Source organism: Coregonus clupeaformis, chromosome 33, assembly GCF_020615455.1.
Source record: "Coregonus clupeaformis isolate EN_2021a chromosome 33, ASM2061545v1, whole genome shotgun sequence".
Classification (NCBI taxonomy): Eukaryota; Metazoa; Chordata; class Actinopteri; order Salmoniformes; family Salmonidae; genus Coregonus; species Coregonus clupeaformis.
This window is the reverse complement of record NC_059224.1, coordinates 16,959,967-16,978,146: the sequence shown is the minus strand read 5'-3', so window position 1 is coordinate 16,978,146 and position 18,180 is coordinate 16,959,967. Positions and strand designations below refer to the sequence as shown.

At 44.1% G+C, this 18,180-nt stretch overlaps 1 protein-coding gene across 4 annotated transcripts in view; it reads right to left on the bottom strand.

The window, feature by feature from the left end:
- LOC121548702 (serine/threonine-protein kinase PAK 5-like) overlaps positions 1-18,180 on the bottom strand; it is a 98,847-nt gene that overhangs the window by 13,723 nt on the left and 66,944 nt on the right. For all 4 annotated transcript variants that reach the window (XM_045210173.1, XM_041860231.2, XM_045210174.1 and 1 more), the window contains one exon: positions 4,988-5,872. In XM_045210173.1, the coding sequence (XP_045066108.1) occupies positions 4,988-5,872 (885 nt within the window). The remainder of the gene's footprint in view (positions 1-4,987; positions 5,873-18,180) is intronic.

The following is an 18,180-nucleotide window of genomic DNA, read 5'->3' as shown; positions in this document are numbered from 1 at the left end:
TGACAGCTCTTTGGTCTTGGCCATAGTGGAGTTTGGAGTGTGACTGTTTGAGGTTGAGGACAGGTGTCCTTTATACTGATAACAAGTTTAAACAGGTGCCATTAATACAGGTAACGAGTGGAGGACAGAGGAGCCTCTTAAAGAAGAAGTTACAGGTCTGTGAGAGCCAGAAATATTGCTTGTTTGTAGGTGACCAAATACTTATTTTCCACCATAATTTGCAAATAAATTCATAAAAAATCCTACAATGTGATTTTCTGGATTTATTTTTCTCAATTGGTCTGTCATAGTTGACGTGTACCTATGATGAAAATTGCAGGCCTCTCTCATCTTTTTAAGTGGGAGGACTTGCACAATTGGTGGCTGACTAAATACTTTTTTCCCCCACTGTATAAATATTAGGACGAGCAATGTCGGAGTGGCATTGACTAAAATACAGTAGAATACAGTATATACATACGAAGATAAGAACTCCAAATACTGTCTTTGCCTAAATTAAATTTTAAAAGTACACTGAATTATAGCTGTGAACCATCCCTGGTTGTACAGGGCTGAGATATATAATATCTAGACTAATAACCTATCTAGTGAAGACAAGCTGCCTCCAGTACTGAGGAGATGATGCTCTGACTGTCAGAGTAAATTAAATTACCTCCACCACGGCCCCGAACACACACTCACCCCGAACACACACTCCCCTGAACACACACTCCCCCAGAACACACACTCCCCCTGAACACCTACACTTCTCCCAAACACACACTCTGACAGGACATGAATAGTCACCTAATGAAAACCTGACAACATGGAAGAGGCGGGGCAGGAAGGAACGGGGAAACCTTGAAATGTAGAATCTCTCTCTCTCTCACACACACACACACACACACACACACACACACACTCCTCCACCTACACACACTCACAGTAGGAGGAGGGTTGGATAGATGTGTGGGGATGGCGGTATAATTATGCGGCGTGGACTTGTTTAATCAATCACTGTGAGGAGGGCGGTGCACCTCGTGGTCTGCAGGAGGAATGGGGCTACTCTCCAGACCCCCTATCGTTGGCGGCACCAGCGGCTGGCTGTCAGCCAAGGGTCTCCTGATCCATGTTAGTTAAACGCGTATTAATCTGAATTTGGCAGGGTAATCAACAACCCAACTGAACTGTGAAATTGAATTCTGCGCTGAAACATCGTTGGGCCGTTTTTATGCGAAGGCTGCAGAAAGGAGAAAGTGCCGCAACATCAATTTGTCACTGCTGCGGAGGAGGAGTAGTTGTGTGTGTGAGAATGTGTATGTGTGCGTGTGATTGTGTGTGTGGCTAAGTCCCCGTGCTGTCTACTCTTATACCCCCACAGACTCACAACAAAAAGGGGGATTTTCTTCAATGACCGAATTCAAAGAGAAAAAGACAGGGGAGAAGGAGGGAGAGAGAAGAGAGGTGGGTTTATTACAAGGTCCAAGAGGCAGGAAGAATGGAGGTTCTTAAGCTTCCAGATCACTTACAACACGCTTTAGTTTTTTGTATTTTTTTTCTACTGATGTTAGGAATCTACACTCGTCACGACACATATCCTGTGACTGTTTTTTCACATACCCCTCGAAGATGTACTTCTTCTTTAGATGGAACTAAATAGCGAGTCATGTAGAGAATTTTGTTTAAATTATAGGACGATAATTGCCCAATCACAGCCAAGTACATGACTGTTTCTGTTTCTACTTGTGTGTGCAATATTTTCCCAGACAGCATGTTTACTGAGGTGTTGGAGGTTAAGTGGATTTCATAAGGGCATCCTGGGGTTTGCATCAGCAGATACATTACTACTGTAACACCAGACGTATCAGCAGATACATTACTACTGTAACACCAGACGTATCAGCAGATACATTACTACTGTAACACCAGACGTATCAGCAGATACATTACTACTGTAACACCAGACGTATCAGCAGATACATTACTACTGTAACACCAGACGTATCAGCAGATACATTACTACTGTAACACCAGACGTATCAGCAGATACATTACTACTGTAACACCAGACGTACAGCAGATACATTACTACTGTAACACCAGATGTATCAGCAGATACATTACTACTGTAACACCAGACGTATCAGCAGATACATTACTACTGTAACACCAGACGTATCAGCAGATACATTACTACTGTAACACCAGACGTACAGCAGATACATTACTACTGTAACACCAGACGTATCAGCAGATACATTACTACTGTAACACCAGACGTACAGCAGATACATTACTACTGTAACACCAGACGTATCAGCAGATACATTACTACTGTAACACCAGACGTATCAGCAGATACATTACTACTGTAACACCAGACGTACAGCAGATACATTACTACTGTAACACCAGACGTATCAGCAGATACATTACTACTGTAACACCAGACGTACAGCAGATACATTACTACTGTAACACCAGACGTATCAGCAGATACATTACTACTGTAACACCAGAGGTACAGCAGATACATTACTACTGTAACACCAGACGTATCAGCAGATACATTACTACTGTAACACCAGAGGTACAGCAGATACATTACTACTGTAACACCAGACGTACAGCAGATACATTACTACTGTAACACCAGAGGTACAGCAGATACATTACTACTGTAACACCAGATGTACAGCAGATACATTACTACTGTAACACCAGACGTATCAGCAGATACATTACTACTGTAACACCAGACGTATCAGCAGATACATTACAGTGCTGGGATTGGAGCAAACATTACTGCAGCTCTCCAGGACCAGGACTAGGAAGAGTGAAGAACGTTGCTGTAGAATGTGGATTATTATGGCATCTCAATGGGGTCTAGGCCTGAAAGTCACTTTTCCACCTCTCCATATGTACTGTGGCACTCCACTGTTGCATAACTGAAGCTGATATATGGGACTGCAGTTGCAGAGTGGTATTTGCTTGGGCCTCGTACGCTTCACACATACAAGCATGCTCTCTAGATGTTCTAAGAAGCTTTTGTCTTTTCTTCTAGAACACAAAATGTATTCATGAACCTTTGTTTTCCGGTTACTTAGAAACAGACTACGCTGCTGATTATAATTCCCCTCCATGTAGCTCTTACATTTACATGATATTTTAGTCATTTAGCAGATGCTCTCATCCAGAGCGACTTACATTTAGTGAGTGCATAAATTTTTTTCTCTTCCCCCTCTCCCCCGACCCCTCTCTTTTAAATATATATTTTTTATTGAATATTAAAACATTCAAGTTACCTGCATTGAAGCCGCTCAACATTTACATTACATTCAGTCATCTAGCAGACACTCCCATCCAGAGCGACCCACAGGAGCAACCAGGGTCAAGCGCCCCTCCCAAAGGCACATCGACAGATCTCCCACCAAGTCAAATCGGCCCAAGCTCCCAACCGCCAGGCCACCAACCCTCCAAGATCCCCCCACAGTACCCCGAGAGCTGCCATCCGAAAAAACCTCAGCGTCATTCAAACATACTTTTTGGGGGTTTATTTTGACTTTATTTTTGACTTTCATCTTTGACCGTCATTCTATCCCCCGCCCACTTGTCTCCAGTTCCACATCCCAACCCTCAGTTTCCCTCAGCCCATCCCACCTATCTCTGCTGGCCACTCCCTTCGGATTTCTACACGCCATATATCTTTCAAATATGCTGTGATGTTTAACATTCAATTTGAATCTATCTAATCAAATAGAATCCACAGATTGTGAGTTGAAAATAAATACTTTTACTAAGAGTATTAGTATATTAGTAATTGACTGACCACATCTCTCCAAATCTTCCAACAATGCTACTTCTAGGGTAAATTGTAGATTAATGTTATGCTTTTTCAGCCATTCCTGAACCTGAGACCAGAAACAGGCTACCTGAGGGCAATACCAGAACAAATGGTCTATTGATTCTGTATCCTCTCAACAAAATATGCAGAGCTGCGGTGATTGTATGTATATTCAACATTTTGTTGGTGGCAAGAATTCTGTACAATAATTTTAGCTGAAAAGCATGAAGTCTTGAATCTTGCGTCATTTTATATATCAACTCATACACCCTGTGCCATGAAATCGGTACATCAAAAGAAAAACGATCTTTCCCTCTGTCTCCTTCATCCCTCTCTCTCCCTCTCTCCCTCTCTTCCTCTCTTCCCCTCTCCCTCTCTCCCTCTCTTCCTCTCTCCCTCTCTTCCTCTCTCCCTCTCTTCCTCTCTCCCTCTCTCCCTCTCTCCCTCTCTTCCTCTCTCCCTCTCTCCCTCTCTCCCTCTCTCCCTCTCTCCCTCTCTCCCTCTCTTCCCTCTCTCCCTCTCTCCCTCTCTTCCTCTCTCCCTCTCTCCCTCTCTCCCTCTCTTCCCTCTCTTCCCTCTCTCCCTCTCTCCCTCTCTCCCTCTCTCCCTCTCTTCCTCTGTCCTCCCCCATCCCTCACTCTCAGCTGAACTGTGGTATCAGACTGATGGACAGTTTATCTCTTCTTCCTCCTCCCTCTCTCCTTCATTTCTCCCCCTATTATTATTATTTATTATTTGCATAATCAACTTACACACAGCACTGACTGACACACACACTTAGACATACCATGAGGGGTCTTTTCACAGTCCCCAGGTCCAGAACAAATTCTAGGAAACGTACAGTATTATACAGAGCCATGAGTAATGTCTGTAATGTATTTTCCGTTATGTGTCAGACCCCAGTAAGACTAGCTGTCGCCATTGGTGTCGGCTAATGGGGATCCTAGTAAATCAAATCAAATCAAACCTATCAGTTTAGTAGGTACTTCATAGGGAAATGCTACCTATTTCTTATCACCTGATCCAAATTATAACCAAAACAACATTATTTATTATTTCGATAATAGTAGAAAATAACACAATGCTAACATGTTGCCTTTGGTGCCTTACCATGGCATTAATATTTTACAACACATGGAAATATACACACCAGCCCAGACGTACCTTGGCCTGTGAGTTGGTAAGTGTCTCTGAGAGGCGTGGGTAGGTATAGGAGCTGTAGGGGTGTGCCTGAGGGGGACTCTTAAAGACTCCGCTGGCCCCGTAGGGCAGGTTGGGTTCTTGGAGGCCAGACCCCGACCTGGAGCGCTGTCTGACGGCCGGCGTGGGGCTGGTCTGCATCACGTACCACGACTTGGACCTCTTCTCGTACTCGCCTCTGGACACGCCGCTGTAGCTCCACTCGCTGTCCGGGTAGTTGATTTGCTCGCTGTGCAGCGAGGTGCGGGACGGCGTCCCCACCATTGACGCGTCCCGGTAGTCCTGACTGGACGAGCCACCTACGGATGCCCGGTAGTACCCCCCTGTCGTGGACCCGGCGGACCCCCCTCCGCTGCCCACCCCGGACCCAGAGCCCACCTCGTCGGCCAAGCGCGCCCCCGCCACCTTGCTCTCCAGGTAGGTGTGGTAGTCCGGAGGCAGCTTGGCGTAGTCGGCCTTCTGAGGCATGGCGTCGGGGTAGAAGGGGACGCGGGTGGCGTGGGTGAGGTGGCCGTTCTGTTTGGGGAAGCGGTAGTGTCTCCCCACGGCCCACTCCCCATCTAGAGCGAAGGCTTTACCGTCCTTCCCATAGGACTCCAGAGAGAAGTCCCTACTGGAGGTGTCCAGGTCACAGGAGTACTGGGAGTAGTAGTGGCTGAAGCCATTCTCCTCGTTGGGGTGGGGGTGTGGGGGGTGGTGGGAGGCGGGTTTGGGGGCCCCAGCCTGGTGGGGGTCCATAGGGCTTTCTTTACGTAGGGAGTTGGAACGTGTCACAGATATGCTGTCGAACTCCTCCAGGAGACCATTGATGGACGCATCCTTCGGGGGACGGTTCCCTCGAACTATGGTCTGTGGAACAGACAATAAACACACAGTTAACTTACAGTAGCTACACATTGCAGGGAGGGAACCATATAAATATAATGGCATGGGAAGGTCCATTCTAGTCATTCTATTTCTATAGAAGGAACTACCTGCCCATGCACTGTAGATGGATAACATGTAACCATGATGATACACTCCTGTCTTCAAAGGAAATATCTGTACTATCAATGGAAATATGAATCATACTTTTTTGATTGAGTAATATTCCATTGAGGTGCTGCATAGCATGTTTTCATCATGAATCTTGTTCTGGAGGCAGCTCTGCAGAGTGGTCACTAGCTGGCACAGCCACAAAGTCATAGAATCTGATTTTAAACCTAACCTTAACCACACTGCTAACCCTAATGCCTAACCCTAATGCCTAACCCTACACTCTTAGAAAAAAGGGTTCCATAGGAGAACCCTTTTTGGTTCCAGGTAGACCCCTTTTTGATTCCAGGTAGAACTCTTTTGGGTTCCATGTAGAACCCTCTGTGTAAACGGTTCTACCTGAAACCAAAAGGGGTTCTCCAAACGGTTATCCTATAGGGACAGCCGAATAAGCCATTTTGGTTCTTGATAGCACCTTTTTTTTCCAAAAAGTGTCACCTTAAATTAATACAAAAAAGCAGATTTTTGTTTTCTTAAATTTTTACAATATAGCCAATTTTGACTTTCCAATTTTGACTTTTGCAGGTGAAATACCTCAGTTCTGCCTCCTGGACAAGACTCATGACAATAAATGTCAACCTGCTGCTGGGTATCACGTTTTATGTGATAAGATGAAAACCAGAGCAGAACTCTTATAGCAGCAATCTCCACAACCCCCTGTCGGTGTGAGTTCTTTAATATAGCCCCCTGTCAGTGTGAGTTCTTTAATACAGCCCCCTGTCAGTGTGAGTTTTTTAATACAGCCCCCTGTCAGTGTGAGTTCTTTAATACAGCCCCCTGACGGTGTGAGTTCTTCAATACAGCCCCCTGTTGGTGTGAGTTCTTTAATACAGCCCCCTGATGGTGTGAGTTATTTAATACAACCCCCTGTCAGTGTGAGTTATTTAATACAGCCCCCTGACGGTGTGAGTTCTTTAATACAGCCCCCTGTCAGTGTGAGTTTTTTAATACAGCCCCCTATCAGTGTGAGTTCTTTAATACAACCCCCTGTCAGTGTGAGTTATTTAATACAACCAGAATGGATGGAGAATGGTTGAAAAGAGCTACCCTGAAATGTGAGAAGAGGAGAAAGCAGAGGTATATTGAGAGGGACTAGGTACTATCCTATTTCTTTCCCAAAAGATAAGCTTCAATATCAGTGGGAGGAACTGATCAAGGCACATCCATTATCGTGACATTGAGTGCGATGCTGTGCGCAGTCAAAAGAAAATGACATGCTTGTTAACTTGGTTAGCTACGTGTTTTAGACTATTCTATTTTAACCAAGCAAGAGAAATAAACGTTCAGTCAGTACTGAGTGATTGAACAAAATAATTTTGGAACGAATGCGTCCAGACTGTCCATTTAAATGTTCTGTCGAAATCAATGTTTTAAGAACCGGTTCCGCCTGTGGATCTGAAGATTGTGGGTTCGCTTCCCGGAGGATACATTTAGACCATTATTTTAGTTTATAGTTCTGACAGCCCCCTCCCGACACACACACACACACACACACACACACACACACACACACACACACACACACACACACACACACACACACACACACACTTATTTTCATTTATACTGAACAAAAATATAAACACAACATGCAACAATTTCAAAGATTCTGCTGAGTTACAGTTCATATAAGGAAATCAGTTAATTTAAATGAATTCATTAGGCCTTAATCTATGGATTTCACATGTCTGGCCAGCGGTGCAGCCATGGGTGGGCCTGGGAGGGCATAGGCCCACCCACTGGGGAGCCAGGCCCAGCCAATCAGAATGAGTTTTCCCCACAAAAGGGCCTTATTACAGACAGAAATACTCCCAGCTGACTCTCAAGGAAGAGGTCATTATCCTCGTCCGTGAGATGCATGCAATCCCTACAGTACTGCCCAGGGAGACAGTGCTCTATGGCAAAGTGGCGGATCGTGGGCATGCGCCTGCCACGGAGAAATGCAAGCTGGAGCTGACAAACAACTTATGCCAATTCAAATGCACACGGTACACATGGTACTTGACACACTATCAATACTTATCAATAGTGTTTGAATCAGGAGTTACCAAAATTGCTTTTGACGATCCACAGAGTTATGCATGTTTTTTTATTCAAGCCCAGTGATACCACACCTGATTCTACTACTCAGCTGTTCATCAAGACCTCAGCTGTTCATCGAGACCATGAATAGCAGAATCAGGTGTGGTAAAACTGGGCTTGAACAAAAAAGCCTGCATAAACCTGTAGTTTGTCAAGAGCAATTGTGGTCATCCCTGAATTGTTTTTAAAAAGTTGACTATATCTGATGAATGTACATTTGGTTGTACATATTATATTTAGTGATAACTCACTTTTGTTTACAGGTAATGTAGTACTAGGCCTTTCTTCAGTAAACTTTAAGGTACATGTTCACGTACTGTAAATAGCTAATGGGTACATGTTGATTATTTGTGTATTTTCCAGGAGCTTGCTTGATTGTCTTAAGAGATATCAGGGAATCTTTTTTCCAGTTTACTCCATATTGGCTTAAATGGGTTTCTGGTTTTTCACTTCCCTCTGGAAAATCAGCTGTTAATATTAAATAAATACTAACAACTACATTATTTCTGTTGCCATTTGTCATTATTGTTTTGTATTGCTATTATGCTGTATTATAATGTTGTTTAATAATGTGGCATAATACCTTCCGGTGTAAAAAACATTCAACAATTAAAAACAAAAAACTACGTTTTAAGTGAGAAGTAGGCATTGGTCTGAAGCCGAAAAAGAAAGGATATTCACATTAGGCACAACAATGCCTATGTCATTAGGCTGTATGTGTTTTTAGATATAGGCCTATTGTAAAGGTGTATTATTGTTGCGTCACCATCTTTATTTGCAAAAAGAAATACAGGTACAAACATGACTTTAAGCTACATATTATTTTGACAGAGGTAATGAACTGTCCATTGATCAGCACAGCAATTGAAAAAACAGGACCATGTTTGAAATGCAAGTGATTCTGAGCTTACACAAGTAAGCTAACGGTTACAGAAATCAGGTATGCAGACAGGCTTTATAGATCACTATATCTATATGAGTGACTATGTCCAACACACCACCACCTGTTGTTATGTTGGGCACCTACTGACCAAAAAAGGATGTTATTCTGATTATTTTTGTATTGTATTGCTAAAATAAAGATTTAAGGAAATACTCAAGCCTGATCGTCTTGTAAGTATAAAAGCAAAGCTTGCTTTCATATAATAAAAGAAAGCATGAAAAGGTAGCGTAATGGGATAATGTCTTACTGTAGTGTGTGAAGAACCCAATACATTACCCTGTATGCGCTTCAAATCACATTATTGTGGAAGCACCTCCTGTAAGAGTATGAATTAGGCTGTTTGAGAAGGTTTAGATCCTAAGCAACCTGCATACACATAGTTTGAAGTACAATACCAACACAACTCCTGTAGTAGGTAAAAGCTGTGTGCTGGAAAGCCTTGGTAGAGCATGGGTGGAGGAGGCATTGTGTTGTGCTCATGTGAATTTCCTTTCTTTTTCAGCTTCAGACTAATGCCTATTTCTCACTTAAAACACATATACAGTGAGGGAAAAAAAGTATTTGATCCCTTGCTGATTTTGTACATTTGCCCACTGACAAAGAAATGATCAGTCTATAATTTTAATGGTAGGTATATTTCAACAGTGAGAGACAGAATAACAAAACAAAAAATCCAGGAAAACGCATGTCAAAAATGTTATAAATTGATTTGCATTTTAATGAGGGAAATAAGTATTTGACCCCCTCTCAATCAGAAAGATTTCTGGCTCCCAGGTGTCTTTTATACAGGTAACGAGCTGAGATTAGGAGCACACTCTTAAAGGGAGTGCTCCTAATCTCAGCTTGTTACCTGTATAAAAGACACCTGTCCACAGAAGCAATCAATCAATCAGATTCCAAACTCTCCACCATGGCCAAGACCAAAGAGCTCTCCAAGGATGTCAGGGACAAGATTGTAGACCTACACAAGGCTGGAATGGGCTACAAGACCATCGCCAAGCAGCTTGGTGAGAAGGTGACAACAGTTGGTGCGATTATTCGCAAATGGAAGAAACACAAAAGAAATGTCAATCTCCCTCGGCCTGGGGCTCCATGCAAGTTCTCACCTCGTGGAGTTGCAATGATCATGAGAATGGTGAGGAATCAGCCCAGAACTACACGGGAGGATCTTGTCAATGATCTCAAGGCAGCTGGGACCATAGTCACCAAGAAAACAATTGGTAACACACTACGCCGTGAAGGACTGAAATCCTGCAGCGCCCGCAAGGTCCCCCTGCTCAAGAAAGCACATATACAGAACTGGGTGAAACTGTTGTGGTCAGATGAGACCAAAATTGAGCTCTTTGGCATCAACTCAACTCGCCGTGTTTGGAGGAGGAGGAATGCTGCCTATGACCCCAAGAACACCATCCCCACCGTCAAACATGGAGGTGGAAACATTATGCTATGGGGGTGTTTTTCTGCTAAGGGGACAGGACAACTTCACCACATCAAAGGGACGATGGACGGGGCCATGTACCGTCAAATCTTGGGTGAGAACCTCCTTCCCTCAGCCAGGGCATTGAAAATGGGTCGTGGATGGGTATTCCAGCATGACAATGACCCAAAACACACGGCCAAGGCAACAAAGGAGTGGCTCAAGAAGAAGCACATTAAGGTCCTGGAGTGGCCTAGCCAGTCTCCAGACCTTAATCCCATAGAAAATCTGTGGAGGGAGCTGAAGTTTCGAGTTGCCAAACGTCAGCCTCGAAACCTTAATGACTTGGAGAAGATCTGCAAAGAGGAGGGGGACAAAATCCCTCCTGAGATGTGTGCAAACTTGGTGGCCAACTACAAGAAACGTCTGACCTCTGTGATTGCCAACAAGGGTTTTGCCACCAAGTACTAAGTCATGTTTTGCAGAGGGGTCAAATACGTATTTCCCTCATTAAAATGAAATCAATTTATAACATTTTTGACATGCGTTTTTTTCTGGATTTTTTGTTGTTATTCTGTCTCTCACTGTTGAAATAAACCTACCATTAAAAGTATAGACTGATCATTTCTTTGTCAGTGGGCAAACGTACAAAATCAGCAGGGGATCAAATACTTTTTTCCCTCATTGTGTATATATACACTGCTCAAAAAAATAAAGGGAACACTAAAATAACACATCCTAGATCTGAATGAATGAAATAATCTTATTAAATACTTTTTTCTTTACATAGTTGAATGTGCTGACAACAAAATCACACAAAAATTATCAATGGAAATCAAATTTATCAACCCATGGAGGTCTGGATTTGGAGTCACACTCAAAATTAAAGTGGAAAACCACACTACAGGCTGATCCAACTTTGATGTAATGTCCTTAAAACAAGTCAAAATGAGGCTCAGTAGTGTGTGTGGCCTCCACGTGCCTGTATGACCTCCCTACAATGCCTGGGCATGCTCCTGATGAGGTGGTGGATGGTCTCCTGAGGGATCTCCTCCCAGACCTGGACTAAAGCATCCACCAACTCCTGGACAGTCTGTGGTGCAACGTGGCGTTGGTGGATGGAGCGAGACATGATGTCCCAGATGTGCTCAATTGGATTCAGGTCTGGGGAACGGGCGGGCCAGTCCATAGCATCAATGCCTTCCTCTTGCAGGAACTGCTGACACACTCCAGCCACATGAGGTCTAGCATTGTCTTGCATTAGGAGGAACCCAGGGCCAACCGCACCAGCATATGGTCTCACAAGGGGTCTGAGGATCTCATCTCGGTACCTAATGGCAGTCAGGCTACCTCTGGCGAGCACATGGAGGGCTGTGCGGCCCCCCCAAAGAAATGCCTCACCATGACTGACCCACCGCCAAACCGGTCATGCTGGAGGATGTTGCAGGCAGCAGAACGTTCTCCACGGCGTCTCCAGACTCTGTCACGTCTGTCACATGTGCTCAGTGTGAACCTGCTTTCATCTGTGAAGAGCACAGGGCGCCAGTGGCGAATTTGCCAATCTTGGTGTTCTCTGGCAAATGCCAAACGTCCTGCACGGTGTTGGGCTGTAAGCACAACCCCCACCTGTGGACGTCGGGCCCTCATACCCCCCTCATGGAGTCTGTTTCTGACCGTTTGAGCAGACACATGCACATTTGTGGCCTGCTGGAGGTCATTTTGCAGGGCTCTGGCAGTGCTCCTCCTGCTCCTCCTTGCACAAAGGCGGAGGTAGCGGTCCTGCTGCTGGGTTGTTGCCCTCCTACGGCCTCCTCCACGTCTCCTGATGTACTGGCCTGTCTCCTGGTAGCGCCTCCATGCTCTGGACACTACGCTGACAGACAGCAAACCTTCTTGCCACAGCTTGCATTGATGTGCCATCCTGGATGAGCTGCACTACCTGAGCCACTTGTGTGGGTTGTAGACTCTGTCTCATGCTACCACTAGAGTGAAAGCACCGCCAGCATTCAAAAGTGACCAAAACATCAGCCAGGAAGCATAGGAACTGAGAAGTGGTCTGTGGTCACCACCTGCAGAACCACTCCTTTATTGGGGGTGTCTTGCTAATTGCCTATAATTTCCACCTGTTGTCTATTCCATTTGCACAACAGCATGTGAAATGTATTGTCAATCAGTGTTGCTTCCTAAGTGGACAGTTTGATTTCACAGAAGTGTGATTGACTTGGAGTTACATTGTGTTGTTTAAGTGTTCCCTTTATTTTTTTGAGCAGTGTATATTGTATATTCTATAGTTAATGCATTGTGTCTTGTTCCTACTGTACAGTATAACTTTATTCAGGGGTTTATACATGTAACGTTGTAGCATCAGTACATTACATTTACATTTACATTTTAGTCATTTAGCAGACGCTCTTATCCAGAGCGACTTACAGGAGCAATTAGGGTTAAGTGCCTTGCTCAAGGGCACATTTACGTCATTTAGCAGACGCTCTTATCCAGAGCGACTCACAAATTGGTGCATTCACCCTATAGCCAGTGGGATAACCACTTTACAATTTTTTTTGGGGGGGGTAGAAGGATTACTTTATCCTATCCCAGGTATTCCTTAAAGAGGTGGGGTTTCAAATGTCTCCGGAAGGTGGTGAGTGACTCCGCTGTCCTGGCGTCGTGAGGGAGCTTGTTCCACCATTGGGGTGCCAGAGCAGCGAACAGTTTTGACTGGGCTGAGCGGGAACTATGCTTCCGCAGAGGAAGGGGAGCCAGCAGGCCAGAGGTGGATGAACGCAATGCCCTCGTTTGGGTGTAGGGACTGATCAGAGCCCGAAGGTACAGAGGTGCCGTTCCCCTCACTGCTCCATAGGCAAGCACCATGGTCTTGTAACGGATGCGAGCTTCAACTGGAAGCCAGTGGAGTGTGCGGAGGAGGGGGGTGACGTGAGAGAACTTGGGAAGGTTGAACACCAGACGGGCTGCGGCATTCTGGATGAGTTGTAGGGGTTTAATGGCACAGGCAGGGAGGCCAGCCAACAGCGAGTTGCAGTAATCCAGACGGGAGATGACAAGTGCATCAACAGACACACACGACAGACAGCCCTCTCCCCTGTCTGTCACCTAATTGCTACATAGTACATACTGTACTGTACATCATCTAATGTCCCAGACTGTAGGAAACATTTGTTGACCGAGACATGAAGTGTCCTCAGAAATGCTCTAGTAAACACAACCTCGCACCAACGACCATTTGTGGTTTGAGTTGTGGACGCTCTACCCCCTTCCCCCTCTCTCTCTGTTGTTCCTCTCTCTTCTATCCACCTCACTACCCCTTTCCCACCCCTCTGACCCTGCTCCCCCCTTCTCATCCTCTCTTCCACCCTCTCACCCTCTCTTCCACCCTCTCACCCTCTATTCCACCCCTCTCACATTCTCTTCAACCCCTCTCCATCTTTCCTGCGTTAGGGATAAAAGCTGTAGGGACTCAGCAGTGCAATGAACTGGAACTCCAGGAGAAACAGCTATAAAACACCAACCTGAAAGGACGGAGAGGCAGTGGAGAGGAGGAAATGAATATAGGTGGATTGGATAGGTTTAAGCAATACGGTGAGAATTCCACCTTGACAGTTTGAGGGAAAGCTATTGGAGCTATTACCAAATTGTTTAAACCTATCTGATCCTTTCAGATCGACTTGAGCTAGGGCTATAGGGATAGAGGATCGTGGTTGTTTCTGGACAGCCCTGTTTTTCCAAAGGGAAATCTGTTATCAATCTATCATGTTTTGAAACTTTATAATCAATTCGTTTTCAACTGAAGAGATGAATTGTCCTTTATTTTCTTCCAGATAAATCAGCTTTGACAATGTGCTAAAAATGAATTTCTCACTAAATCAATAGGGGGGAGCACTGGAGAGTGTCAGTTATTTAATAAAACATCAAACTTGTTTGGTTGAAAATCAATTACCTGCCTCATATACAGTTGAAGTCGGAAGTTTACATACACCTTAGCCAAACACATTTAAACTCAGTTTTTCACAATTCCTGACATTTAATCCTAGTAAAAATTCCCTGTCTTAGGTCAGTTAGGATCACCACTTTATTTTAAGAATGTTAAATGTCAGAATAATAGCAGAGAGAATGATTTATTTCAGCTTTTATTTCTTTCATCACATTCCCAGTGGGTCAGAAGTTTACATACACTCAATTAGTATTTGGTAGCATTGCCTTTAAATTGTTTAACTTGGGTCAAACGTTTTGGGTAGCCTTCCACAAGCTTCCCACAATAAGTTGGGTGAATTTTGGCCCATTCCTACCGACAGAGCTGGTGTAAATGAGTCAGGTTTGTAGGCCTCCTTGCTCGCACATGCTTTTTCAGTTCGGTCCACACATTTTCTATAGGATTGAGGTCAGGGCTTTGTGATGGCCACTCCAATACCTTGACTTTGTTGTCCTTAAGCCATTTTGCCACAACTTTGGAAGTATGCTTGGGGTCATTGTCCATTTGGAAGACCCATTTGCGACCAAGCTTTAACTTCCTGACTGATGTCTTGAGATGTTGCTTCAATATATCCACATATTTTGTGAAGTGCACCAGTCCCTCCTGCAGCAAAGCACCCCCACAGCATGATGCTGCCATGCCCGTGCTTCACGGTTGGGTTGGTGTTCTTCGGCTTGCAATCGACCCCCTTTTTCCTCCAAACATAACGATGGTCATTTTGGCCAAACAGTTCTATTTTTGTTTCATCAGACCAGAGGACATTTCTCCAAAAAGTACGATCTTTGTCCCCATGTGCAGTTGCAAACCGTAGTCTGTTTTTTTTATAACAAGGTCCTTTGCTGTTGTTCTGGGATTGATTTGCACTTTTCGCACCAAAGTACGTTCATCTCTAGGAGACAGAACGCGTCTCCTTCCTGCGCGGTATGACGGCTGCGTGGTCCCATGGTGTTTATACTGTTGTTTGTACAGATGAATGTGGTACCTTCAGGCGTTTGGAAATTGCTCCCAAGGATGAACCAGACTTGATTTATTTTGATTTTCCCATGATGTCAAGCAAAGAGGCACTGAGTTTGAAGGTAGGCCTTGACATACATCCACAGGTACACCTCCAATTGACTCAAATGATGTCAATTAGCCTATCAGAAGCTTCTAAAGCCATGACATAATTTTCTGGAATTTTCCAATCTGTTTAAAGGCACAGTCAACTTAGTGTATGTAAACTTCTGACCCACTGGAATTGTGATACAGTGAATTATAAGTGAAATAATCTGTCTGTAAACAATTGTTGGAAAAATGACTTGTGTCATGCACAAAGTAGATGTCCTAACCGACTTGCCAAAAATATAGTTTGTTAACAAGAAATGTGTGGAGTGGTTGAAAAACGAGTTTTAATGACTCCAACCTAAGTGTATGTAAACTTCCGACTTCAACTGTAAGAGACAGAGAGAGGGAGATAAAAGAGAAAGAGCGAAAGAGAAAGCGAGAGAGGGACACACAGAAGGTTAATTGTGTGCCAAATCACTGCCAAGCATCCCACATCAAGTAAAGTCGGTGCTGGAAATCTTCCCATTAATTTGAATTAATGGCTGATAATTTGGAGTACCTAGCGCTCTCTCTCCTCTCTCTCCCTTTCTCTCTCCCTTCTTATTGCCTTCAGAGCAGTGGTTCTTTGTGGTGTCTAGTGGCAGTGGTGACCAGCCATATTTCAGCGTGCTGCGTCTCTGGCCTGGCCTCCGGTGATAAGCTGTAATAAATGTGGTCCTCTGTAGCTCAATTGGTAGAGCATGGCGCTTGTAACGCCAGGGTAGTGGGTTTGATCCCCGGGACCACCCATACATAGAAATGTATGCACACATGACTGTAAGTCGCTTTGGATAAAAGCGTCTGCTAAATGGCATATTATATTATTATTATTATTATTATTATCTAGTCTCTACAAACATGTCTGTCTGTCTCTGTCTGTCTGTCTGTCTGCTCAGTGTATGTACTGGTAGAGAGGGAGGAGAGGGTAGGGCAGGAGGAGAAAAGGGAAGGAAGAGGATTATTGAGGAGAGAGGAGAAGACAGGAGAGGGGATGGGGGGAGCCCAAGAGAGGTGAGGTAGTGAGGGAAGGACAGGGGATGGGGGGAGCCCAAGAGAGGTGAGGTAGTGAGGGAAGGACAGGGGATGGGGGGAGCCCAAGAGAGGTGAGGTAGTGAGGGAAGGACAGGGGATGGGGGGAGCCCAAGAGAGGTGAGGTAGTGAGGGAAGGACAGGGGATGGGGGGATGAAATGTGAGGCTCATTGGGAGATAAGGGGGAATTAACCTTGGAGGTAATGAAGGAGGAGAGGGAGGGAAGAGAGGAGAAGGGAGGTGGCATAGAAGAAAGGAGGGAGAGATGAAAGGGAAGGGGGGGGTAATTAATGAGGTTGCCCGTGGTGGGAAAAAGTACCCAATTGTCATACTTGAGTAGAAGTAAAGATACCTTAATAGAAAATGACTCAAGTAAAAGTGAAAGTCACCCAGTAAAATACTTCTTGAGTAAAAGTCTAAAAGTATTTGGTTTAAAATATACTTAAGTATCAAAAGTAAATGTAGTTGCTAAAATATACTTAAGTATCAAACGAAAAGTAAAAGTATAAATCATTTCAAAATCCTTATATTAAGCAAGCCAGAAGGCACCATTTTCTTGTTTTTTTTTACGGATAGCCAGGGACACACTAACACTCAGACATAATTTACAAATGAAGCATGTGTGTTTAGAGAGTCACCAGATCAGAGGCAGTAGGGATGACCAGGGATGTTCTCTTGATAAGGGCGTGAACTTTACAATTTTACTGTCCTGCTAAGCATTCAAAATGTAACTAATACTTTTGGGTGTCAGGTAAAATGTATGGAGTAAAAAGTTCATTATTTTCTTTAGGAATGTAGTAAAGTAAAAGTAAAAGTTGTCAAAAATATAAATAGTAAAGTAAAGTACAGATACCCCAAAAAACTACTTAAGTAGTACTTTCAAGTATTTTTAATTAAGTACTTTACACCACTGCACACACCCAGCCACCCACCCGCACGCACGCACACAGTGTGATCCTGAAGTGCAGTAGTGTATCAGTAAACTATCTGTGGACTGTAATGTTAGTGTATTCGCTCCATTGTTTGGGAGATAATGTCAAAAGGCTCTTAAAAACCAGGACAAATAACCCTGTCACGACTCTCCTTCATGGCTCCCTACTGCATCACTGATCAAACGAGGGACAAATTATGCTGAAAATTATGATTTAAAGGAGCTATTTAGATAACTAGAGGACAAAGATGTTGACACAATGAGAACATGGATAGGAGAAGGACACGTTATGAACACATCATGTATAAGTTCCCAACATAAAAACAGTTCTTGTTCGTTTGCTTAGGAGGTTTGACAAACCTTTCTCCAAAAGTAATTTTCAGACATGATGAAGCATACGTAATGGTGCTCCAGCCCTCTATGTGTTATCGTAATTGTATGTTAAGTAGTGTAATTCAACCCCTGTTTGTCACACCATTCTGTATGCTTTACTCAATATCTTCCTCTACTGTTCTGTACAATAGCCTGAGTTATACTCCTCTAGCTCCCTCTACTGGTCATTGGTGGTGCTGACTGGCTGAATGACTGACGGATGGGCTGACTGACTGTCTGACTGACTGGTGGGCTAGCTGACTGACTGGCTGAATG